The 26,188-nt window shown below is 38.8% G+C and overlaps 1 protein-coding gene across 1 annotated transcript in view; it reads right to left on the reverse strand.

Moving 5' to 3' along the window:
- Nucleotides 1–26,188, reverse strand: part of NELL2 (neural EGFL like 2) — a 450,032-nt gene that overhangs the window by 278,360 nt on the left and 145,484 nt on the right. The window contains exons 4-7 of the mRNA XM_082256070.1: nucleotides 13,177–13,350; nucleotides 12,777–12,873; nucleotides 8,937–9,009; nucleotides 8,761–8,843 (exon numbers count right to left, since the gene is read on the reverse strand). Of these exons, the coding sequence (XP_082112196.1) occupies nucleotides 8,761–8,843; nucleotides 8,937–9,009; nucleotides 12,777–12,873; nucleotides 13,177–13,350 (427 nt within the window). The remainder of the gene's footprint in view (nucleotides 1–8,760; nucleotides 8,844–8,936; nucleotides 9,010–12,776; nucleotides 12,874–13,176; nucleotides 13,351–26,188) is intronic.

A 26,188-nucleotide genomic window follows, 5' to 3' on the forward strand; every position in this document is an offset into this window, starting at 1 on the left:
TCTCATTGCTCTGCTATCTGCATGAGTTAACTCTTACAGGTTTTTCCAAAACTCCAAGAGATAAAGGGAGATGTAGGAGGGAACTCCAGCACACAGCCTGGGATTTACAGCCTCAGCGCTGCATGTTTAAGTGTGCTGTGTGGCGGGTGGAGGGGGGGGGGGTGCTTCCCTCCAATCAGCTCTCAGATTTCTCCTGTCTGAGCTGTGCTGTATATGACTACACTTCCCCACTTCCTGTTTTTTAACGCTAAGGCAAGCTGTGTAAATTCTGGACTTTACACTGATGTAGAGGAGAGATGGCTGAAGGAAAATTTGTTTTAGAGATCGGTGTATCACTTGAGGCGAATCACTTCAACGGGTATATGCAAGGCTTCACAATCACTTTAATTACACTGAAGAGATCCATAAAAAATGATTCCCTTATTTCTTGGTGGCTAGCTGTTCAAGCAGAAACACTGGCTTATAGCACTAATGCAACTATAGGCTAATTTTTGGGTTTATGATTTTAGGCTGTATCTTAATAATATACAAGTGGTTCTAATCTCATGGTTGTAAGAAGTAGTACCCATCACCCCTAACTATGACCCCTTTCAAACTGGTGCACTTTTTTCGTGCTTTTCCTGCGTGACAAAAGCACATGAAATACTGTTCCCCATTAAATCCTATGTAACGGTTTACACACTGCAGGTGCCCTGTGCTTTGAAAAGTGCTGCATCTTTGGTGTGATTTTCAAAAACGCACTAAAAAAGGCACCTACCACTGTAAGCCAATAAGGATGTATTAAAAGTGCATCAAAAGAAAAAAAATAGTGTGTGGGTTGGAGCTATACCAATTAAGCTACATTGATATTGGATCTTAGATAGCGGCCGAAACCTCTTTTCCCCATGTTTTCTACCTAAAGCGTAACTAAACACAAAAATCACATATATGCTTCCAATTTTCAATTCTTAATTATTTCATCCTTTTACTTTGAAATGACTAGTATATTTAGTCTCCATAAATATCTTAGAAGAATTCCAGAGATCCCCCATCTGCATCAAATTTCTTTTATGTCCTTATCTACAATTCATTCTGCTCTTTCAGTATCTCCCTTAATTTTCACCCATTCAGATTCACTTACAATTCATTCTGCTCTTTCAGTATCTCCCTTAATTTTCACCCATTCGGATTCACTTACAATTCATTCTGCTCTTTCAGTATCTCCCTTAATTTTCACCCATTCAGATTCACTTAGAGCAGAGAGTGTAAGTGATGATGATTCATTAGCCTGAGTGAAAGAGCACATCCCCAGCATCTCTATTAGCAAGCAAGCTCATCCCTACTGGCCACTGGATGGTGCAGAATTAAGGTGTGCTGATTAGTTGCTTGATTACTGTTGCGTAAGCTAGTTCTGGTAGAATGTACTCCACAAATTCTACATCATTCAGTAGCTATCTCCCTTCCTGGAACATACACATCTCAAAGTGTGCCTATGAATGTGTTTGTTCACTTCTGATGTAGAATAACCCCCTTCCCTATGGCTGGAGAGAAAAGCAGGAAATACAAAAAAAAAATACAAAACAAAATACTGAAAAGCAGGAGCTATAGCTACAAGGATGGACTCTGAATATGCACATAAGAATTTTTATTTATTTTTTTTTTTTAAGGATGCACCAGTTCTATCTCCATATTTGTTCCAGGCTAGGGAATATTTAAAGCACTGAACCAGCATGACCGCAAGGCAACAGGCATTTTGAGAAGATGATCAGCGATTGCATACTACTCTGAAGACAGATTTGCTTTGGAAAATAAAACGCTGTAACCTATAACTGCAACTATCTCCAATAAATTGACTGTTAGGTCCCCTTCAGACGGAGCGGATTTGCCCAAGCAGAATCCGCCTGCTCAGTGAGGGATCTCTCCGCTGATTCTCATTGAGCAGGCAGATGAAACAGCCCGCTCTACTTTATGGGCAATTGGATGGAAATGGACTGCATGTCTGTTTCCATCTGATTTTCATCCGATCCACTGTATGGATGGGGAACGTATCGCCATACATCTATTTTAAGCGGATTTAATTGGCCCACTGGTGTGAAAGGGTCTTAAACCCCAATATATTTTTCAGTATGTTTGGCATCATGCCTTACTGTATCTGATTTTGTTAGCCAATTCGTATGAGTCGGTTGCAAAGTTTCTTACTTTTAGATCTTGCAGGTAACACCCCTTCCTGCTGCAGTCTGACAATTCTAAGCCACTGCTTATTCATTACAAGCAGCTTTTTTAGCCTGCTGTGTGTGCTTCTTCAATTGACTGTTGGGCTGTCTTGTCTGACAGACCTGATAAGAAACCCAGCAGCCAACTTAAAGTAACGCTAAACTCAATTTTTCCATCAAATCTAATAAAATATAAAGTATACCCAGGGCTTGTTTTCTGCCAGAACCCACCAGAACGGCGTTCCGGCACCTCTGCCAGGTAGCAGATTTTTAATTTTTTTTCCTTAGCTTGCTTTATTCTTCTGCTGCGGAGTGAGCTGGCGGCCTCATAAGCCGACACAGCTCATATGGTGTGGGCTGCAGCCTTGAGAGAGTGGAGGGCAGAGTGATATCAGCTGCACTCCGCCTCTCCTTTTAGAAGAGCTGGTGGTCCTGTGAGGAAAAGCTGACATGTGGCATCCTGTCCCGAGACCTCTAACTTCTCACTGCCTGAGGTACATTACATGCCTTGCCTGAGGAAGGAAGGGAGGAAGGAAGGGAGGGACGGAGGAAGGAAGGGAGGGAGGGAGGAAGGGAGGGAAGGGGAGGGAGGGAAGGGAAGGGAGGAGGAACTCTTACCATTGTTTTCAATTGTTTTCAGACTTCATTTTAGGTCCTGTGCATGTTCCCTTTCCTCCACCTGATGCACTTCACTGCTACTACTATAGGAGGTAGCAGTGGCATTAATTTTGATTAAATGCTACGCTCAATGTATACTACAGTTCCCAAAGAGCTAACTGTGTCTGCATATAAAACTGTAGTCCATCTTGGGAGTGAGCAAGAAAGGGTGGCTATGTTCACATTAAAAATGGGGGCATGGAAAACGAATGTAGCCATCCTAGAGCAGGAAGTTCTAGGGTGAATTTTGGTAGAAAAAAAACTTGCATTTGAGAAAATAAACAAAAAGGAAACTTTTTTTTTTTTTTTTTAAATAAAAGGTAAAAATTCTACTTCTATGTTGACATTTTGAATTAACTGTTCAGTGCAACTTTGAAAACAAGTAGCATGCCGACAACACTGCTGCTAATTGTGAGTCAGTGGCTCTGTGTTAGCCTGTTAACCGGCTAAGTGTGGTTACCAGCAGAACTTCTAGACAAGAAACTTTGCAAAAGATTTACAGATTATTTGCTTAAGAAAATCAAATACAGTGAGACGTGATGCTAAACTCAAATTAGGATTTTGAGTTTACATACACTTGAAATGGATGTAATTTGATTAGTTGCATTAGTCCATCAATGCTCTTTACGGTGCCCTAAAAAAAAAAAAAAAAAAAAAAAAATATATATATATATATATATATATATATATATATATATATATATATATATATATATATCTGTTATAGAAATTTTATTTGTACCACTCCTAGTGCCTGAAAAAGTAAAAAGGCCTTTCTGGACTCTGAAATGTCTCTTTGTGGTTCTTGGCAGCTGTAGTCCCTGCTGATGTATTGTTACATACGCTGCAGCCATGGAAAAAAAAACAAACTGCAGAAGCCTTTAATTGTGATATACTGAGCATACGAGATGTATGTCAAACCATTCAAACATAATAACCATGTTATTCTGTGGAAGGGAATATTCTGTTTAATAACCAGTGGCACCTGTTATAGGAATAGATATCTTCCCTACAATCTTTTTCTGCACAGGTCAGCATTACAAACCAAGAAGCTCACAATGGTTTTCTAGAAATGATTTGTTATGTATACATATGAACAATGTATATTAACATAAATATGTATGAGCAATCTGCACCAAAATTATTCTTATCTGTGAAGAGTTTTATGGGGAATGCATTAGAATGCTCTTAAATGAGCAATTTAAGGTTTGTTCCTCTCTTTACATTGTGGAGCATCAGAACATTTGGAATTAAAGTCACAGCATTTTAGTTTTTTTATATTTAAAAGAATGCAAATATGAATATTGAATCATTTATACATCATCTATCCAATAAAAAAGGCATAAAATCACCCTAGTCCTTGACGATAGGCATCATGTTGCATCCTTTTGTAACCAAGGTTCCTTAACATAGAAGTAGAAAAGTAGCCCAGTTGCCACACACCGCATCCGACCCAAGTGGTTAGCAGGTAAAAAGCAGCCTCCGCTTGATTCGTCCAAACCATGCCCTGCCCCCGGGCCTTAATAATATGGGCATGAATTGAGAGGAGGCTGATTTTACCTGCTAACCACTCAGGCTGGGTGAGGTATGTGGTGGCTGGGTTATCTCTTCCTACTTCTAAACTTTGCTTTGGGCCTGGACAAACCTTTCCCCGGCCTGCACCCTCACTAGTCAGTGGCATCCAACTTTTTGGACCTTGTTAACCTTAGCAGGGACCACTAAGCATTTATTGTGGATCACGGGGTTCATTAATGCCTAAATGCCCAAGCCAAATCTAGCATGGTCCATATGCACTGGTTATCTTGATAAACAACTTTAGGATTATTTTGCCTACTAAAAATGTATTTATTTACCATGTACAAGCTGAAAATGCAAAAAAATATATAGATTTCAAAATGTATCATCCTGTGTTCTTTTTTTAAACTTTTATTCAACCAACCATTTCAGCTCTCAAATCTGTATACCCCTTATGGATCAGGACAATTTCATATCTGCTAAGGCCATGTTTATTCAGTAACAACTTGCCCAGACAAAATTATTTTGCAATTGCTTTGGTCTTGTAAAATGATTTTACTTTTTTAAGCTATCTTATCTATAGCATAAGAGATTTATCTAAAAAAAAAACAAAAAAAAACGGAGGTCACTTTGCATCTCTGAATCACACTACAGGACCATGTTTAACCACTTAAGCCCCGGAAGATTTTACCCCCTTCCTGACCAGGGGGTATTTTGCGATTCGGCACTGCGTGACATTAACGGACAATTGCGCGGTCGTGCGACGCTGTACCTAAACGAATTTGACGTCCTTTTTTTCCCACAAACAGAGCTTTCTTTTGGTGGTATTTGATCACCTGTGCAATTTTTTGATCACGCGCTATAAACAAAAAAAGAGCGTCAATTTTGCAAAAATAACAATATTTTTCACATTTTTTTATATGAAATTCCCCCCAAAAAAAAAGTAAAAATCAAAATTTTTTAAAATTTTCGGCCAATTTGTTTTATGCTACCTATGTTTGGTAAAAAAAAAATCGCAAAAAGCGTATTTTGATTGGTTTGCGCAAAAGTTATCGCGTTTACTAACAAAGGGAAAGATTTTTGTCATTTTTGTTGTTTTTTTTTTTTAACGCGTAATGGCGGCGATCTGCGATTTTTTTTGCGGTACTGCGACATTGGGGCGGACAGATCGGACCCTTGACTGACATTTGTGACACTTTTGGGGTTACCAGTGACATTTCTACAGTAATCAGTGCTATACATATGCACTGTTACTGTAAAAATACACTGGTTGTGAAGGGGTTAACTTTATTTGGAAGGGAGGGGCTGTGTGTATCCCTAGGGGCGTGCTTTCTACTGTGATTGGCTGTGGCTTGAGCTGTAAGGACACTGATCAACGGATCTACATACTAGATCCGTTTTATCAGTGTCTTTACAGCGAGGAGAATGACAGGCAGCTTGTTTACACAAGCTGCCTGACATTCTCCCTCTCCCCCGCCGATCGCCGAGTGACCGGCGGACATCGGGTCCGCTGGTCACACGCGCGGGGGGGTCCGTGACCACGCGGGAGCGGGAGCACGCCTCCGGGGGCGCGCGCTCGCTCCCTAGACCCTCACAAGCTAGTGACGTAGCCCTACGTCACTTTGCCTGTGAGGGGCTGACTGCCGACGTAGATCGGCGTTAGGCAGTCGGCAAGTGGTTAAAAACACTGATCAGAATCTGTTTTTTTTGACAGCAGTGGCTAAAGCCAGCTCCTGTTGTCATTTTAGACAAGAGGGAGAGGGGCAGCAGGAGCGGAAAAGACTGGGCACGCCAAGTACCCCATGTGTATTTCAGTGACGTTTTTTTGGGTTTTAGATAGCATGCCTAACATACAAGACTGGTAAGGTATTTTTTTTCCTCACAAATTATTTTCAGGTTTAATCATGCAATGTGCCTTTCTCAGTGAGCAGGCATTTCCTTGCTTGTGAATAAATTCACGTTAGCCCTATGACATAATAAAGATTACATGATGATTGGTTCCCTGAATAGCATGACCGTGAGATACAGGGTTGTCACAAAACTTGCAGCCAGCATGGATGCTGGTCAGTTCTTCTCCCAAAGCTCCAAGAGGAAAGGGGGGATTCTGATATCGCACATCTAAGGAATCCTATGGAGGTAGAGTGGCAAATCCAGCCTGGATTCCGACCAAGCCACCCCTCAATGTGTTTCGCTTTTCCCCCGTTGAAGGAAGGTCAAGATCCTAGCCAACGAAAAAGAGCAAGGAGGAACCCCAAGGGATTGACACCATGCAATGTACATCTTCTACATATGATGGTAGATCTTCCAAGAAAAGATTTCATAGCTTTTAACAGCGTAGGAAACACTGATTCAGACAATCCCTATCCTTCAGCACCTGGCTTTCAATAGCCAAGCCATCAAAACAAGCGACTGTAAAGCAGGCAGGAAGATTGGCCCTTGGGACAGCAGATCCTCCCTGAGGGGAAGCCTCCAAGAAAACGTTGGCAACCAGCCGCACCAGGTCGGCGTACCAAGCCCCGTGAGGCCAGTCTGCGGCCACTAAAATGACCGGAATCCCTTTTGCCTCGATACTGTAGAAGTCTTGGCAGAAGCTTGAGAGGAGGTAAGGCGTAAATCAGATGATACTGACTCCACGGGGCCACCAGCGCTTCTGTGGCGTCCACCAATGGATCATGTGACCGAGCCACGCACCTATGTACCTTTCTGTTGAGCCAAAACTCCAACATATCCACCTCGGGGGTGTCCCACCGGAGACACAACTGATGAAATGCTTCCAGATGGAGAGACCATTCCCTCTGGTCCAACACCTGCCGACTGAAGTAATCCACCTGCCAATGTTTCACTCCGGGAAAGTGAACGGCGGAGAGGGCTGTAACAAAACGCTCTGCCCACCTGAGAATGCCGGCTACCTCCAGAGCCACCAGGACACTTGTGCCCACTTAGGGATGGACATTAGCCACGACCGTGGCATTGTCAGATTGAATGTGTACTAGACAGCCTTGTAGACGACCCATCCAATGTTCCAGGCACAGCCTGATCCCTTTGTAACTCAGGACATTGAACGGTAGTCTGGATTCTTCCAGGGTCCAGACCTCCTGAGCAGAACTTCTGCTGAGGATGCCTCCCCACCCGGACAATCTGGCGTCCATGGTGACCACTGTACAATACAAGAGTAGGAAGGATTTTGCCCTGCCAGAGCACTGGAGAACGAAGCCTGAAAATTCCTTTAGAGTTCAAATTATGATCTCCAGGTTTTCTGGCAGTGCAGTAGAAGACGCCAGAGGATGAGCATGAAACTCGATCTTGTGTATCCGGATCATATGACTCAGTGGACCCACTTTTGCACTAGGGAAGTCCACGGGTCTGGGAACTAGCGAAGATGTCCCCCCACCCCAGATACAGGTGAGGGCGCACCTTCATGCTGAAGAAGCCTTGTCTGTGTGCCTGGAGAAGCCTGCCCTCGACTTGCCAGACCAAGTTTACTTGGATCCATCAGAGGAAGCCCCCCCCCCCCCCCCGAAAGGCTTCAATCCCATGTCAGTCAATCCTGAGGGACGAAAAAACTTCTTAGCCGAAAAGCAAGGTCCACGTCTGCAACGAGTGTCCTTGCCCTTAGTAGCCTGTTGAAGAAAAGTACTCTTCCCCCCTGTGAGACCCTTAATGATGTCATCCAGGGGAGCTCCAAACAGGCGATCTCCTTGAAAAAGAAGAACAGCCAGAGCTTTTTTTTTTTTTTTTAAAGAATAGAAGTCTGGTCCGCAGACCAGCATTTTGGGATTTCCTTTTGCTTCAACTCTTGCCGATAGTGGTAGACCGAATAAATTGAGAGGGTGAACCTTCCGAATGGTGATACACACTGCAATAAGAAAATGGCAGGTGGTCCAATCCCTCCCCTACTCGATCCACGACATAAAAAAAAAAAAAAAAAAAAAAAACCATTGCCTGCCAAAGAGGTATTACATTAAAAAGGTAACTATCAAAATACAAAATGTTTGCAGTGTGTGGGATCAAGCAAACTTCAGCTGACCTCAAACTGAAAGACAGGTAAAACATAAATAAGGAGTAAATACATTTTCATTTTATTTTACAGAACAATTTATTTTTACCCAATATTCTGCTTTAACTTCTTTGCACCTGCTTGTTCATAAGGATTACATTAATACTCCAAGATGTTTGCCTTAAAAATGTCTGATACTGAAACAACCTGCCACTACCTTGATGCCAATGGCCTAATTACCCGATTCATGCACTACACACATTCAGAGAAGCCTCTAAGCAAAAAAGAACACTGACTACACAAGGCTATTATATTTGTTTTAATTGCACTTGCCTTTTAAACAGAAATCATTGTTCTTTACAATGTCATGGTTAGGGAAGAAACAAAAATGTAATTTACCTTTGAGGATGTTTTTGCTAAAATATCCTGCAGTTCCATAATTTTCTGCACCAGACCATGGAAGTCATTACACGTTGGGCATGCTGAAATAATAAATAAAATGTAGGTCAGCCTGTCAAACGTAAAGACAATCTATGCTTTCATTGTAGAAACCCAATACAAATGTATATACTTACTGCGATTGAGATCAGGGCACTGAGAGATAAATCCTTGTGGCATGATAACAATTTGCAGATCCTGCATGATCCCCTGTGGATGAGACACATACTGTACTGTATGTAAATTTTGTCACACGGTGTTCTACATTACATGGTGCTGTCTGATAACTACATTGTTTTGTATTTCATAAAATCAATTTCTAGCTGAGCTACATAGTCTAATTAAGATGTCCACGGCAGGCAACGGAAAGCTGCTTTTATGTTAAATAAAACAATGCACCTTTCCCTAAAGTATATAACTATATTGATTTCTCCCCAACATGATGAATGCAAGCCAAGAGAAATGAAGAGAAGCAATTAGTACAAACATAATAAATACATTTATTACAACATAGTGATGCATGTACTTGGCTAATCAGGACACATGAGAGGCGTATTTTCAATATCAAAAAGATAAATGATGTGGCTTGGTACCTTCATATATTGTCTGAAAATAAAAGTCTATGCTATCCTCTAAATTGAATCATTAAGGAACCTGTAAATACAAAAACGCAGCTACTGCTGAACTCCCTTTCTGAAAATGCTGGTTGCATGGCATCCATGCTGGTTCTAACGCTTTGGCCCTTTCTAGGCCTGTGATACAATGACTTGATTCTGGGATAGGGAATTCAAGTGGAACTAAACCCTCCTATCATTTTCAGCCAATGAAGCTGCCATCTTAGCCTCTTGTTGGACCCTCTGCCATGATGCTGCACATGATCAGTTACGACAACAGCTATTTGATGGTTTAACAGTTGGTTGATAGTACAAGCAAACAGGGCAGTTACATTCTTGGCACTTTCCAGAATAACATAAAAAATAAAAATGAAAAATGGGTTTAGTTCCGCTTTAAAGTATGGAGGCCAGATATAGCCAGGCATATTGGATTTTCAGAAAGAGGTCAGCAATGGCACCCTCCCTATTTCCCTCAGTAAGGTTTACTTTAATAGAAGGAACTTTGCTTTACAGTCTAGAGGAAATTGTACCATATCTAGTGAAACTGATATGGTCTTTATACAATATATTTCCATCTACAGGGGGTGTAAAGCTTGCCCCCTGAAGCATAAGGATTATTTAATCATCAAAACTGTTTTCTTTTAGTGAAATAAATTGAACCCTTTTTGTTATTCCTGTTTTCCAGGATTCAGTTAGAGATTTCTCCTCAAGTACAGTTACAGGGAAGTAAAGAAAGGGTAGAACTAGATTCAGTTTTAGAGTTTTTCGTACACCCGTGGAGGGCCATGTTTACCTACACGAGGATGCTCAAGTATTCTATTCATTACTGCACAGGCAATCTGGTTAATGCGGCTGTGTTCCAATTGACTGACATCAATGGGACCGCCTTCACAGGGGTGAACTGAAAACCTGTGTATCCCCATGTGAGTAAACACGGCCCTCTATGGGTGTACACTTTAGTATGCCTTGTGTGAACGAGGCCTTACTCCCACTATCTGAGGCCAGTGGATGGGAAATCTATCCAACAGCTCGAGTAGCTGTAATAACCTAAAAACAGGTATTTTTTTTTTTGTTTTTACCCACCATGAACTAAAAAAAAAAAAAAAAACATTTGGAGCTGCACACACCCTTTGAGCAAACTGCATTTGCACAAGTATGGTATGTGGACAGCTATAAAATGAGAAAAATGTTCTGACCGAGAGAGAAAAAAAAGGGTGTTTCTTCACAGTGTATGCCTAGCTTCAACTGTATAATCAACACAGATCTGGTGAAATGTGCAGAGAGCTCAACTCAATGTTGGTATAATCACAAATGGGGATACATCAGTAAAAATTAATAGTGGGGATACTGGCAGCGGGGTGGGGGCATAACTGTTCCTAAGTTACTGGGGCAGAATGAAGTCCAGTTAGCACACACTTTCTAGGCTACCACAGTTCGGTGGAATCTGCTAGACTCCTCATAATTATTTTTATTCAGGATTTATATAGCGCCAACAGTTTATGCAGCGCTTTACAATAAAAAGGGGGACAGCAGCATTTACAATACAGTTCATTACAGAAGGAATAGGAGAGCCCTGCTCATGGAGTTTACAATCTAAAGAGAAGGAGAGGTGGTACAAAAGGTAGTGGCTGCAGGAGATGATCTGATGGAGGGGACTCAGGTACAGTTCTTAGGTGGCAGTGGAAGTGGGGTAGGCTTCCCTAGAATAAGTGTGTTTTCAAGGACTGCTGACCAGCCATAATAGGGCAGGGAGTTCTAGAGGATGGGAGAGGCTCTAGAGAAGTCCTGGACGTGAGCATGGGAGGAGGTAACTAGAGAGCTAGAGGTCCTGGGAGGTGTGGAGAGGACGATTTGGGCGATATCTGCAGAGGAGGTTGGTGATGTTGCTGGGGGGGGATGTTGTGGCTGGCCTTGTATGTAGTGGCTAGTATTTCGAGTTTTATACAATGGGGTAGGGGAAGGCAGGGAGGGAAAGCAGTCACAGATCGTTTAGTAAGGTGTGATAACCTGGGCAGCAGCATTCATGATAGACTTAAGAGGGATAGCCTGTGTAAAGGAAGGCTAGTGAGGAGGGAGTTGCAGTAGTCAAGGCGGGAAATAACCAAAGAATGAATACATTGTTTTGTGTTGTCGTTCCTTAGGAAGGGGGGAATTATGGAGATGTTGGAGGTTAAGGCGGCAATTTAACCAGTGATTGGATGTGGGGGCTGAAGGGGGCAACACTAGTGGGTGCTGGCTGCTTGATAACTCACTTAGCAAAGTAACAGTGTTGCTGATCAGCATTAAATAAAACAATCAGTCTGCAGGAAAAATCGTGTCCTAAAACGAATCAGATTCTAAACAGTTTCTTCTTTATGCAATCCACTATTTTGTGTATCATTGTGCTTTTTTTTGTATTCTGTATTTTTTTTTTTTATGCTAAAAAAAAAAAAAAAAATAGTTTTGTATTTAACGTTTATGTTCAAATATTCTGCGATGCCGAGCTATTCAAAAGACCAATGTTAAGTATACAAATACACAAACAAAACAAAAATAAACCTTTCTAAACTGTAACTATGGCACAAAGCATGTATGGGAATACTAGACATATTTCAGAGAATAAAACAATAAGACACTTGCTGGTATGCTAAGAAAGTTTACCCTATAATGCGTCTGGAACATAAATAGGAGTGCCATTAAAAGAGAAGACCACTTTTCTCATGGTAAAACACACCTGAGAGATGAAATACTTATTTCTGTTTGCCTTTCCCGAGAGTAATAGAATAGGAAACAGAGGGCACATCCTGAATATGTAATCATGTGCATATAATAAACTTTTCCATCGCTCAAGTAGAACATAGATTGCTAAAATTACAGTAAAGCAAAAATAATAGTTGCCAGAAAAGATTCTTTTAGCAGATAATATTGCAAGTTACTATGATGACTGACATTTTTATTAAAAGAGATAAACATTTTTTTTTTTTAAATGATTGTGTTTTCTAACACCGTAGAACATGTGTTTGATATTCACATTTAGTTTTGTGCAATGGATCATGCGATGGGATAATAGCACAATGTAATATGAACTTGGAATCATATACAAAGTGCGGGGAAAAACTATCGGTGCTATAAATCCTGAATAATAATAATAAAATATATTTATTTTTATTATTATCATAATAATAAGAACATGCCTGAAATGAACATGTCCAAGCAGCGTCTAGTATTCTTTTTATTGTACTTGCTATAAAATAAAAGAGCAAACCAAACAATTGCTATGGGCATCACTGACACCTTTGCTGTAGGGGACTTTTATAATGAAGAGTTTGTGAATTATTTTGTCTATCCATTTCCAAATTAATGATGCATACAAGATTAACCTACCTTAAAATAACCATGGGCATTATTTCTTTGTCCAACCCACAATGTTGTACCAGATGGAATATCCATGTACGGCTTTTCAATAATTCTTTCATAAATTCTATTGAACAGAACACAGGTTAAATGACTCGTTAAATTCAAATAATTGCTTTTAAAAGGAAATACTTATGCTAATCTTTACATTGAGCCCTTTTTTTTTTAATGGAAAAACACATTTATCATTTTCCTTGGGGGACATTTTTAATACTTGTCATTATCTACCAACAAACTGATAAGCTGCCTTCTTATAGCTAATAATTCAGTGACCAGTTATTAAATAGCTTAAAATACTTGCCTTCTTAGCAGCTTATTGGTGCAAATTAAAAAAAAACAAAGTCAGTTAAGGTGTACATTCGCCCCTTACTTGTTGCAATCCACATGGAGTACCAGATGGGATGCACTGATTGCCAAAGAAAATCTATGCCATTTATCATCTGCCAGAATATAAGGAAATACTTCTGTCTGAGATCGATGACTCCCTGAGCGATAGTGCAATCGGACTTCATTTCGATGACCACTGCTCTCTAACTCGAGATACCTGCATAAACAAAGAAAAAAGGTAAGAAAACAGAAAGACAAAATTCAAGTTTATTATTTCCTGTGATGGTCTTACAAATTTTCTCACAATTCATAGAGAAATAGGTCTAATTTCAGTCAACAAGTTTCATTTTTGGTGATTTAGGGGTTGATTTATTGAAGGGCAAACATGCGGCTCACTTTACAAGGGAATTTTCTCTTAGCTTTGCAAATGAAAATTCACTTTGCAAAGTGCACCCAATCAATAAAAGGAAAAAAAAAAAACTTTTGACTGCACATGATAAGAAGAGAGGTCAGAAGAGCTTTACCTAATCACATAGCTAGGGGAAGAAACCACAGTAAAGTGAACAGCCTATTTCACTTTGTAAATCAACCCTACTGTATACTCCTTAAGGCTCATCTTTACCTAGAGGGATGTAGAAGATGCATTTTTTCTCATTACGACACAGATTGCAGCAGATGACTACAATGGAGGCAACCTCTACTATTCCCAAACCAGTTTAAGAAAAGACAAAAGGAAAAACAGCAATATCTTTAAAAAGGAGAAAGGTCTGAAGCCACAAACATGTTAACCAATATCCTAAACATTTTTTTTTTTTAATAATTTTCATTTAAAAAAAAAAAAAAATTATATATATATATATATATATATATTTTTTTTTTTTTTTAATAAAGCCTAACACACAAGATAACGCTAGTGATCACAAGAGAAAAGTAGTTTCCAGGTGAATTTCTAATCTTTCAACTAAGCTGGAATATACTATTAGCCCACTGCCAACATATTTGTAATTGAGATTTTATTTGAGTTGTTATTCAGTTTGATTGTGAACCATATTAAAAGGTTTAGCAATATGTTAATGCATGGCTTCTAATATTTTCCATGCTTCTTAGTAATTGTAAATATGGCACAGCTGATGTGAGCCTCCATGTCGCCTTCCGGGCTGTATTTAAGTTGAAGTTTTGGCATCCCGCATGAGCCTCGGTTCCCCAGACAATGCTGGTTTTGCAGAAACGCGTTGGGAGGAGCCTCACACTTGCCATCATGCCACAAGCCAGATTGAAGCTCAGACAGGCTGTTTTTTGAATACACACTGTTTAAAGTGATTGTAAAGTCTTGTTTTTTTTCTAGAAAAATTACAAAACATGTTTTACTTACTTGCTCGGTTGCAGTGGATTTGCACAGAGCAGCCCAGATCCTCCTCTTCTCGGGTCCCTCTTCTGTGCTTCTGGGCCCCTCCCTCCTGTTGACTGCCCCCACAGCAAGCAGCTTGCTATGGGGGCACCCAAGCCAAGCTGCAGCTCCAGGTGTCCATTCAGTCATGGAAATGTGGTTCAGATCTGCCCCCTCTCTTTCATGTTTGGCTAACTGACTTTGATTGCCAACAGCAGGAGCCAATGGAAACTGCTGTGTCTCAGCCAACCAGGAGGGAGTGTCCCGGATGACTAAGCCACTCGTGGACATCGCTGGATAGAGGGGACGCAGGTAAGTAGGAGGGTTGAAAATAAAACTTCTGCCTTTACAACCCCTTTAAGATCATGCATTCTTATCTTTTTAATAAATTGGTTTGGTAAAATACTATACAATGTGGTCATCCTGTTACTTTTAAACTCCCTTTTCGGAGCGCATTTGCCTTTGGATTTTGAAGGAGTCTTATCTTTTCAGATCGTGGCACATTTAGCTGCAAGGCAGTTTTGGATCTCCTTGTGGGATAATATCTGGTAAGAAGTCCTGTTAACTGTTTGTGGTAAACAGGCTTTGGGAGCACTTTCTTATGGTGGTGTATTCCTACATTTTCCACACTTTGAGATGAGATTGTCAAGGACATCTTTAGCATGATTGTCTGGACTTCAATTTAATGTTTTATTGCACTTTTATGGACTTTCTGCACTTTATATATGTTGCACATTTTGTTTATCAATTGAATTAATATATTAAGTAATGAGGTCTATTAGGTTAATTATAGATCTGTTTTTGTGAAGGATTTTATTGCATTTTGATGGATATACACATTTTTTTGGACAGCACACACTGATATGTTTTTTTTTGCATAGTTTGTTTATATCCCTCATGGATAGGTTATTTGCTGCAGCAGTCCTTTTAGCCTAGTTCATTGGCTATTACGCTATAATTAAAAATAATTTTCACCATTAACCTTTCAAAAAGATAAAAAGAAGTTTTAGGTGACACTATTGAATATTACCATTTCATTATCACTATTCTTTACATAGCGAGTCCACAAATCTAAAATGGTTTTGAATAATATTTCCAGTTATCAAAAACCAGCAATAGGTTAAGGTTGGTCATCTAAAAAGAATGGTGTGGTCTCACTCAGCTAGTGTTTATTCCAAAAGCATACACAAGAAATGTGGTGGGTAAGCAGGTAAGCACTGTACTACAAAGACAATTAAATATATTTCGAGACAGCTGTGTCTTCATTTCCCCACAGAGCAAAATCTTGCCTTTTTAGTTGTAAAATGATTAACTAAAAACGGTTTAGCAATGCTTCCACATTAAAAAAGGTCATAAATACAATTTACAAATGAATGAGCTTACCCGCCTTGCTTAACTTTATTATATTTGTCAGGAAGATGGAATTCTATTATGCTAGATTTTACACATATTAGGCAACATCAATAAAGGCAATTGTAATTCTAAAGAATAAAAGCATCAAATAATCAGTTATTAGAAATACATGTAAAAATGAAGTGGCTTGTTGTCCACTGAAAACATCCAGGATTAGAGAACAATCCGCTGTGCTCAAAACATTAAATTCACAATTATCACCAAGCTTTATTAAAAAGACACAATGACATCAAGCTCGATTTAAAGAAAATGGTCTAAATGCACTTTGCAGAGAGATTTAGAGGCATTATCCACAAGGTTTTCACATTATAATAGGAAGACAGCAGAATGATAGTAACAAAAATCTTCAGGAAACATGAAACCACTATATGAAATCACATGCTCTAACCAACATAATTTGTTTAGGTAAGAAACCCCATCAAACTAGTATTTTGTTGCATGCCTTTGCCTACAGAATATTATTAAGCTAGTTGATATCCCAATTTTTGGATCATAAATAGTTTGTCCAGCCTATGGCCTCCATTATTTGGCAGATAAAGTAGAAAATGAGGTCAGAGCAAGCCTAGGGAAAGCTTCTATCTGAAACCAGAGGATTGTGCACACTAGGGGCCTTGAGCGAGGTGTTATAGTAGGCATGTCTTGCCACTGACTTGATAATGATTCTTCATGTGGACTTTTAGATTGTTGACTAATCAATACATTTTATTTTCACACTTCGAAGATTGCCAGACCTTTTCTCTCCACAGAAAATGTAGCTCATGACCAGTTTATGCCAGCATAAATCAACATACCAAATATCTTTTTTCAGGGGAGTCGGAGGACCTAAAGAGAAACTTGCACAGAAAGTACACACAAGCTTGATGTAAGTAGACTCCTTAGTGGAAAGCCCAGCATCTCATTGACACATGGCTAATTGGCTAACCAACTAACCACAATGCTGCACTTCTTAATGCCCAGGGGCCATGTAACTGTAAAAAAGACACAAGGTCTTGTTTTTGTATTGTCTGGTTCATACTGGAAACCTCCAAGTAAATCCAGCAGAAGAAAAAGGAAAATAGAAAGAAGAAAATATTTTTTTTTTGCTAATCATTACTTGTTGGTATTGTACGTACTCATATAAGGATGTACCTCTGTTTACCGTGTTTGCATGTATTGTTACTACTTTCCTGTCTTTTCAATGAAAATTGATTTACAAAAAAAAAAAAGAAAGAAGAAAATATGTTTTTTTATAGCTCAAGTTACACCCATCTCTTTATATACAATGCATACTGAAAGTATTCACAGGGCTTCACTTTTTCCCCATTTTGTTATGTTACAGCCTTATTCCAAAAATGGATTAAATTCATTATTTTCCTCAAAATTCTACAAACAATACCCCATAATGACCACATGAAAGTTGGTTTGAAATCTTTGTAAATGTATTAAAAGATATATATAGGTTTCCCCATCACATAGTACCCAAGTGTCAGTGGCCATCATCCCTGTACAATAGGAAAAGAGAAACCCCCAAGTTTGTGGGATTATGAATGTGACTGATCACTTAGAAAAGTACTGACATATATAAAATGTAAATACTTTATTGTTTGTGATAAAAATAACAAAAAAAACAGAAACAATAACAATAATTGTTGCTAAAAAAGTTGCATGCAAGTTACAGCTCATACAGGGTACAGAAGGTTCCGGGGTACATATGGTGCAGAAAAAAAGAGACCCTATGCGTTTCGGGTAAGAACCCTTCTTCAGGGGTCATACAGAATTCAGACCATGTAGTATCACCACTTGGGTCTTCAATATACCGAGAGGAGCTGTGTATAGCTAAAATCTGGTGGAACACACCAGAGAAGGAGAGGATGGCTGGTTTCAGGTCTACATGTGTTGTAGGCAGGAGTACTTGAAAAATTTAGAAACAGACCGTAGTGGAGCAAATCAGTGGGCACCACCGTGATCAATACTGGTCCAGGTAGAACCCCAAAGGGGCAATCGCTCAGGTAAATAGTGTGATAAGGTAAGGACCTGAAATATATATAGGTTGCCACCTGGCAAGAGGTTATAGATCAAGATTTGCGTAGTCAGTGTCAATCCCATATGGTAAGTATATATATATACTTTGTAGTATGATCATCTGTGTGTTGGTGTTATCCGCGGCGTCCTCTGCTAATTTTTTTTTTTACCTGAGCGATCCCCCCTTTGGGGTTCTACCTGGACCAGTATTGATCACTGTGGTGCCCACTGATTTGCTCCACTACGGCCTGTGTCTACATTTTTCAAGTACTCCTGCCTACAACACATGTAGACCTGAAACCAGGTATCCTCTCCTTCTCTGGTGTGTTCCACCAGATTTTAGCTATACACAGCTCCTTTTCAGTATATTGAAGACCCAAGTGTTGATACTACATGGTCTGAATTCTGTATGACCCCTGAAGGAGGGTTCTTACCCGAAACGCGTAGGGTCTCTTTTCTGCACCATATGTACCCCAGAACCTTCTGTACCCTGTATGAGCTGTAACTTGCATGCAACTTTTTAGCAACAATTATTGTTATTGTTTGTTTTTTGTTATTTTATCACAAACAATAAAGTATTTAAATGTTATATATGTCCGTACTTTTCTAAGTGATCAGTCGCATTCATAGTCCCACAAACTTGGGGGTTACTCTTTTCCTAAATCTATTAAAAATACAAAAAAACGCAAAGGAAAAAAAAATCCCATAAATGTAGCACTACTCCGTTGGGAGCTGCTGGTTACGGGTTCCCCTGGGTTACCATTAGCAGCAGCATGACAGTTTGACATTATTCCCAAGTGATTTAGCTCAGTCAGGAAACAGTCCGATAGCTTTGGTTTTTGTGTTTTCATTGAGAACTTGGATCTGAGAAGGGAATGAGTGGGATACTCCAACTTTATACACTATGCACAATAGGCTGGGATGGCTTGAAAATGCTGATTAACCACCTTCCTCACACCTGCAGGAGGAGAGATGACCAGCGGTCCGCTTCCTCCTGGGACTCTGCTTCCCGCCAAAGGCACCCTGTCACATGCTCCTTCCAGATTTATAGCCAATCCCAGGATGCATTGCAGCAATGCCCACCCACTGAAACAGCCATAAACCCTGGTGTGCTACTCACATTGTCAATGCATGGATAAGTTATCTTTTGTGACACATATGCTATCATGTCCGTGTATTTTGTATATGTTTTTAATGATGTATCTTCTTTTTGAATAATAAAATATTATATTTTTAATCTCCTTGTTGTTCACTACTATACCAGCCCTCTAAAGTCCCAAATCCCACCCCACTGGGAGTATCACCTGGGCTTCTATCCCACAACCCGGTGACTATATGGTTACTCCATCTCCCTCTTCCCCTTTCTTGATACATTTTACTAATTGGATGCGGGCTCGGTATTAAGGTCTATGATCAACTGTATATATTTTTGTTTTCCCATATATATATATATATGCATATATATATATATATATATATATATATATATATATATATATATATATATATATATATATATATATATATATATATATATATACACACACACACACACACACACCGGTATATATATATATATATATATATATATATATATATATATGCACACACACATATATATATATATATATATATATATATAAAATTATATTATTGATTCAATTATAATTCATGCGTTATATATTATATATATATATATATATACACACATATATCTATAATATATAATGCATGAATTATAATCTAATCAATAATATAATTTTATTATATATATTATATATTAAATAATAAAATAATATTATTGATTTGATTATAATTCACGTGTTTGTGTTTCAAATTTATCCCATCTGGGATGTCTACTAGAGTCTTGTTTTGGTCAGGTTTAAGTCAGTAATTACTAAGAATTGTAGGCCTATAATACATAACGCCAAATTTCCATGAAAACAATTGTACTGCTTTTGGTATGTAATTCCTGACATAATCATACCGCCAGGGAGGTTAACTTAAAAACGGCATATATAATTGTGACAGTCTTGAGTTCCCAAACTATCTACAAATGCAGTAGAAACTAAGGAACTGTACGAACTAGGTGTGGGAGCAACTTCATCAATGTAACCAAGACACTCTTATGTACTGACAACTAGTATAATGAAGTCAGTTCCGAGTTGTCTTTAGTCTCATGATACAATTAGCAATTTAGTAGTAAGCAATAAACAGTTAAATTAATGACGCAAGAGATCCTAATGTCCAAGTAGATTGAGGTTAATGCAAAATTTCTACTTCTTCTAATTCCAGCATTTATGACCAATTAAAAAATGCAGGTATACATAATTCCCCATGATAGAATATATTTTCATTCAGTAGCAAAGTCACTATGGATTTTCTGTTCTAGTACATACTATTATGTGCGTAAATAGATCCCAATTAAGCATATCCGCCAGTTCTGGTAAGCAAACCATTTCACAGATATCATTCAAAGTTCAAAAATGTTGTTTCAAACCCAACTGAAATGTATTGGGGGGGGGGGTGGGGGCTCTGGCCAATTGTCAGGCTAATGCACAACTAGTGTAATAAAATAAATACATTGGAAGCTAGGCACTGTCTTGGGGGACATCTACCAATAGCAAAATTAAAAGTACAGTATTGCACAAAAGAAAATGTGTACAAGATTTTGGAAGGTGACAAAATATTGGTAGTCAAGAAGGGATTTTTATGTTGAGGAAAAAAAAAGGGATTTTTATTAAAGACATACCATTTTATAAAGATCACATGTGAGGATACGGATTCATGCACAGAAATTCATACCATCTCCATATATGTAATTTTACAGTGATACATAGCTTTGTAGTGGTGAGTGGGGGATACAGTCTAGTCACTCCCTATACAGAATCATTACAACAACACACGGACTGATTTCAATTGAGGCTGACATTGTCAAAAACTCATAGGAAGCATGTCTTAGTACTGGACTCTGGCTGGACTAGTCCCATAATTTACAATGGTTATGTCACAAATATTATAAGCTTAAAGGCAGACTCCAGACAAATAAAAAATTCTGTGCCCGCACTGCTGAGGTTTAGGTCTAGAAGAAAAATAAAAGGAAATCTACCACTCCTCCCTGCAGCTAGACCCATCATCATAGCTTCTTTACCCCCCACGCTGTAGTGTCCTGATCATCAAGTTCAGAGCAGGGTCCATAGCCCTGCTCTGAATGGGAGGACACTGAGGAACAGTCCATCAATGGAACATGTGGCAGCGCTGTCTACTGGAGAAGCGGAGGATCAGGTAAGTAAAAACAGTTTCTCCTCTTACCTGGATAAAAGGAGCTACAGTATTAACATTTTTAGTGCAAGCACAGTCCCACAGCAAGGGATCACTTTTTTTCCTGCCTGGAGTTGGGCTTCAATTCGCCCATTGACAAAATTAGCGGAAATGTGTTGCTTTACGTAATTTGTCAGTTGCTTCATACCAAGTATATTGTTCTTTCTAATATTTTGCAAGGTGTGAGAAATCTTTTCAGTCACAATATCATTTAATTCCCTTTCTTAGTTAAAAACAACATCCTACATAGCCAATCTTATTTCCTGTCATTGTGCTCTCTTTTCATTATATATGCCATCTCCATCCTATTCCTCCGCCTCCATCTACCATCCTGCATACAAGCATTCCAGTTATCCTCCCACAGAAAGAGATGAAAAACATGAAGTAATTGGAAAATATGACGTACGTTAATGCTTAGGGCTACTGCAATTAAACTTCTAGTCTTGCTGAATTTTTTTTACAACTTGAAAAGACTTACCCTCTTTCCAATCCAATAGAAGACTAAACACCTTCAAGGGCATTTTGGAAAAAAGAATATATAATATTTTTTCACTAAGCTTTCTTTTCCCCATGCAACACATTTACTATTGAGTGAATACCTTTAATGTTCAAATTAAAAAAATCCTATATGAATGCAGTTTAAACTGTTTTGGCTTCCTTTTTGGTTTTAGCTCTCCCAAATGTTTTACTGGTCTGACTCTTTATTAGAGTTTTCAGCCAAGATTCACATGACTTACTGTTTTACACATAAATATGATTTAATAAAGGAAAAATGGTTGTTCACTTTGCAAGGGAAGCTGTACCTGGAAGAGAACTTTTCCCAGAGTTTAGTAAATAAGTCAAAGCTCTGCTGACTTCTATAATCCAATCAAAAATGCTGTTTTTTTTTTTCTTCTTCTTCTTGCATGTGATTGAGCAACCTTTGCAAGGTGAACACACTAAGCTCTGGGGGAAATACCCTTGCAAAGTGCTTTCCCCTTGCAAAGTCAGAAACCTATTAGTAAATCAACAATAAAATATTGTTTGGAAACGAGGGAATCTTGTTTTCCTAGGCACATAATATACATTTCATGTGCAATTATTTGGAAGAGTGTTTTGAGTAAAAACCCCGCTTGGTTTCTTTCTTTTTTTTTTTTTTTTTTATCAAAGGCTAATACATGTGCAAACAAAAAATGTTTATACAGGGGTTTCTTTTTTTTTTTTTAATTTACTAATACATTTTTACTAGTGTGCACTATACAGTATAAAAAAAAAATGCAGCCTCGATTTTCTTCAAGGTTCTTTTCTGCAAATATTAGCAATGTAAAAAAACTGCTAGCTCTCTTCATGGAGGCGGTAAAGAACCATGTCTGCCATGATTAAACCTGTCTGTACTGTGCAGGCAGATATCATGGAAGTCACAAAAAAATAGGAAAAGCTTTTGGTTGTCCCACAATAAACACAACCACAAAACCCAATATCAATATTGTAAAAAAAAAAAAAATATATATATATAAACCTATTTTTGTTCATGACTCTGCCCTGAAACCCTAACCCACAATCAAAAAGTATATTAAAAACAATGCCCTATGCTAGGAACTAATAAGTATAACTGCAAACTCCGTAATAATAAAACAAAGATTTAAAAAAATAGTATGTTTCAATCAAAACACTGTAGCCCAGAAATGCACTCGATATAAAAAGCAATATATAACATTACATTGAACTAAACTAAATAATTGGAGTACAAATTCCTCTCTAAATGTTAATCTGAGGACAATCTTAAAAGGACCAATGGCCTAGTAAATGCTTAACACCCAGCATAGCTAAGTATTGCATGTAATGAAATTCCAGGGTGGAAAGAAGCTAGGCAAATGATAAATTAGACAAGCATTTAAATAGGTTCCTATAACTGGCACACTTGGCATTTGCTTCTTGCCACACAAGCCCAAGAGGGGAAAACCACCTGCATGCTATGCACATAAACATCTGTATGAATCATTGGAAATGCACTCATGAAAGCACACTCCAAAAAGTGCATTCAATAGCAGACATCACCGAGGTATCACTCCATATGCTGTGAATATATGTTAGGCCAGATGAACCCACTTTGTCTGCATACAGGCCTCCCATAAGTGTTATAACTGCATGGTCAAAGCAGTATAATTATAGCCAAGTGTCAACTTGTTTTAGCAGTGTACAATCAGAGTCAGTTTGTTATACACCCCAAATACAAGGGGGTGCTGCAGAGCACCAGGTGCTCTCCCTGTTCTGATCTCAAATTGTTTTTAACTTATCACTTATCTGTTTATTTTCATCTTCAGCACACTTATTTGGTGACTTTACACTGGGTTCATGTCTGTTGTTGTACCGGTCTCAATCTACATTCCTGGTGCTACCGGTTTCTCTGCAGCACCCCCTTGTATTTTTTTCCCCATACACATTACATTACTGATTTTTGGTCTCTTTTTTTATGTTTGTTTTGCAGGTACGTTTGTTGTTGGTTTTTGTTTCTCCCAAATCTGGACATTTTCCCATGATTGTTTTTAGCTGGAACTTTGTAGTTGATGTCATCACATGTGGGTGATAATGATTGGAGGGGTTTTAGGGCATAAATGTTGTGTTACTTCATTTGTTTGCCATCCTGAGGAAAACAAGCTTGTGCCTCGTCGAAACGTGCCCCTCTTTTTTGGTTTATATGAGCTGCAGTCTCTGCTGTGCACCAAGGCCCATTTTTTTTATCCATGATTTGTGTGTGGGGGCAGCCATGATTAACCGATATCGGTTTTTCGTTGCCGATACCAACGATATTTTGGTCAATGCATATCGGTATCGGCCGATACAAGCTGATATTTTTTTTCTTTGACAGGTACTCTTGTGGAGGGATCTGGGGGGTCTAAAAGACCCCAAACCTCTCCTCTGCACTTAAAAGCATTCAAAACGCCAAGTTTGGCTGTTTTGAATGCTTTAATTTTTTAAATCTGGCACCATTACTCGGAAGGGATGTCTTGACATCACTTCTGGGTTTTTGCATGGAGACCCGATCAGAGCCGAATGCAGCTTTGATCGGGTCTTCGGCGGCTATGCAGACTGGTTGCCCGGGCAAGCCGTGGAGGGGGGGGCGTCCTCTATGGCTTCTCAGCCACATCGGTTGTCATTACAAGACAGCCGGCTATGGATGCCGGTGCCTTTAGCTGCAAGCATCACTCCGGTACAAGCACTTTCCCGAAATATCAGCAATACCTTGGTGGCCGATTCAGATATATCGGGGAAAGTGCAGATTGGCCCTCAATAGATTAGCTTTGCCGATTATCGGTCGATCCCTTTATTATATATATATATATATATATATATACACACATACATATACACACACACATATATACACACACATACATACATACATACATACACACACACACACACTTTGTACACATACTGTAAAAGGCATAAAGTGGGCTCCTCTCAAACTTGACTACAAAAGTAAAAAGACAAACACTAAGCACAAAATAGGGTTACATTTTATGATTAATGACCTCTATCATGAACATTGTAGATCAGTGATCATGTTATATTGTTAAAACCAGTAATTGTAAAAAAAAAAAAAAAAAAAAAAAAAAAGAAGGAAGCAGCCTCTGAAGAGTACAGACTTGTCCAGATACTCCTGCCTAAAGTCTTGATGGCTTGAAAAGTTACACCAGTTTAAGAATCATCAGCACTTTGAAGCCAGTTTGTATTGTCTATATTGGCATGGTTCCATCAGATACCAACTGCTTATAAATAAAAATCTCCCTTGAAGTGACAGGCAAATAGATTTTTTGACGTACTTTTCCTTGATTTACTGCAGGAAGATGAAAGTTGTTGCTGGGTCCCCTGGGCATCCACCTGGCCCCTAGGCTACTGCCTAGATTGCCTTGTGGGTTATTCAACTCTGACCAAATACCTATAGCCACTCCACCAACTGCTACATCACAATTATCTCCCTAGAATGCAATAATAATGTGGCAGCCTGTTAGCTGAATAATTATTACATTATGTTTGTTTATTAAGTGGCTATGTCATAGTTATTGATGATCAATGTGTTTAAACTGTGAGCAGCACAAACTGTTACATTTGCAGGAGTCATCACAGTTTGTACAAAGCATGCTTCGGAGGCATCTTGCTTTGCCAGTTAGAGAATAAAACAAGAAACCTTGTGTTTATGGCTTCATTACCCTGTGTCATACACTACAAACACATTCATAGCTTAAGGAATTAATTTTTATATTAGTCTGTAGTTCCCCGGCTTCAGAAATGAACACAACATTTCACAAATGCACAAACTGCCTAAGGCAGGCTTCACACTTCGCCAGTGTCCACTAATGATTCAACCAAATCAAAGACTGATTTGTGGGACATTGGGGTTGATTTACTAAAACTGGAGAGTTCAACATCTGGTGCAGCTCTGCATAAAAATTATTCAGCTTCCAAGTATTTTGTCAAAGTGTAACTGAACAAGCTGAAGTTAGAAGCCAATTAGCTAGCATGCACAGTGCCACCAGATGTTGCACTCTCCACATTGTTCAAGGTTAGTCGTAGGGTTATGGAAATACTAGTCATAGGACATCCCTTTTTTCTAATTGGGGGAAATGATCTTTTGTATTATACAAAAGTACTGTACTGTATTCAAAGACAGACAACAGAAAAACTAGACTGAGCAATCATGTAACAGGATTGCAATTACAAATCCTATAATAATGCAATTGTCAGGAGGCCTCCTGGTCACAATAAGCTATGATAAACCTGGTTATGGTGAAAAATAGGTTTGCGTCAATTAAATACCACATGAAACTAAAATTATTATCTACCTTTCAGACACTGTCAAGATTGGTGGATCTGTCTCCTATAAAATCTGCAAGTACAGTCTAAAAGACCGGGGTTGATTTACTGAAGGCAAACAGGCTGTACAATCAAA

The sequence above is a fragment of the Pelophylax lessonae genome, assembly GCF_965119305.1.
Source record: "Pelophylax lessonae genome assembly, chromosome: 4".
Taxonomy (NCBI): domain Eukaryota; kingdom Metazoa; phylum Chordata; class Amphibia; order Anura; family Ranidae; genus Pelophylax; species Pelophylax lessonae.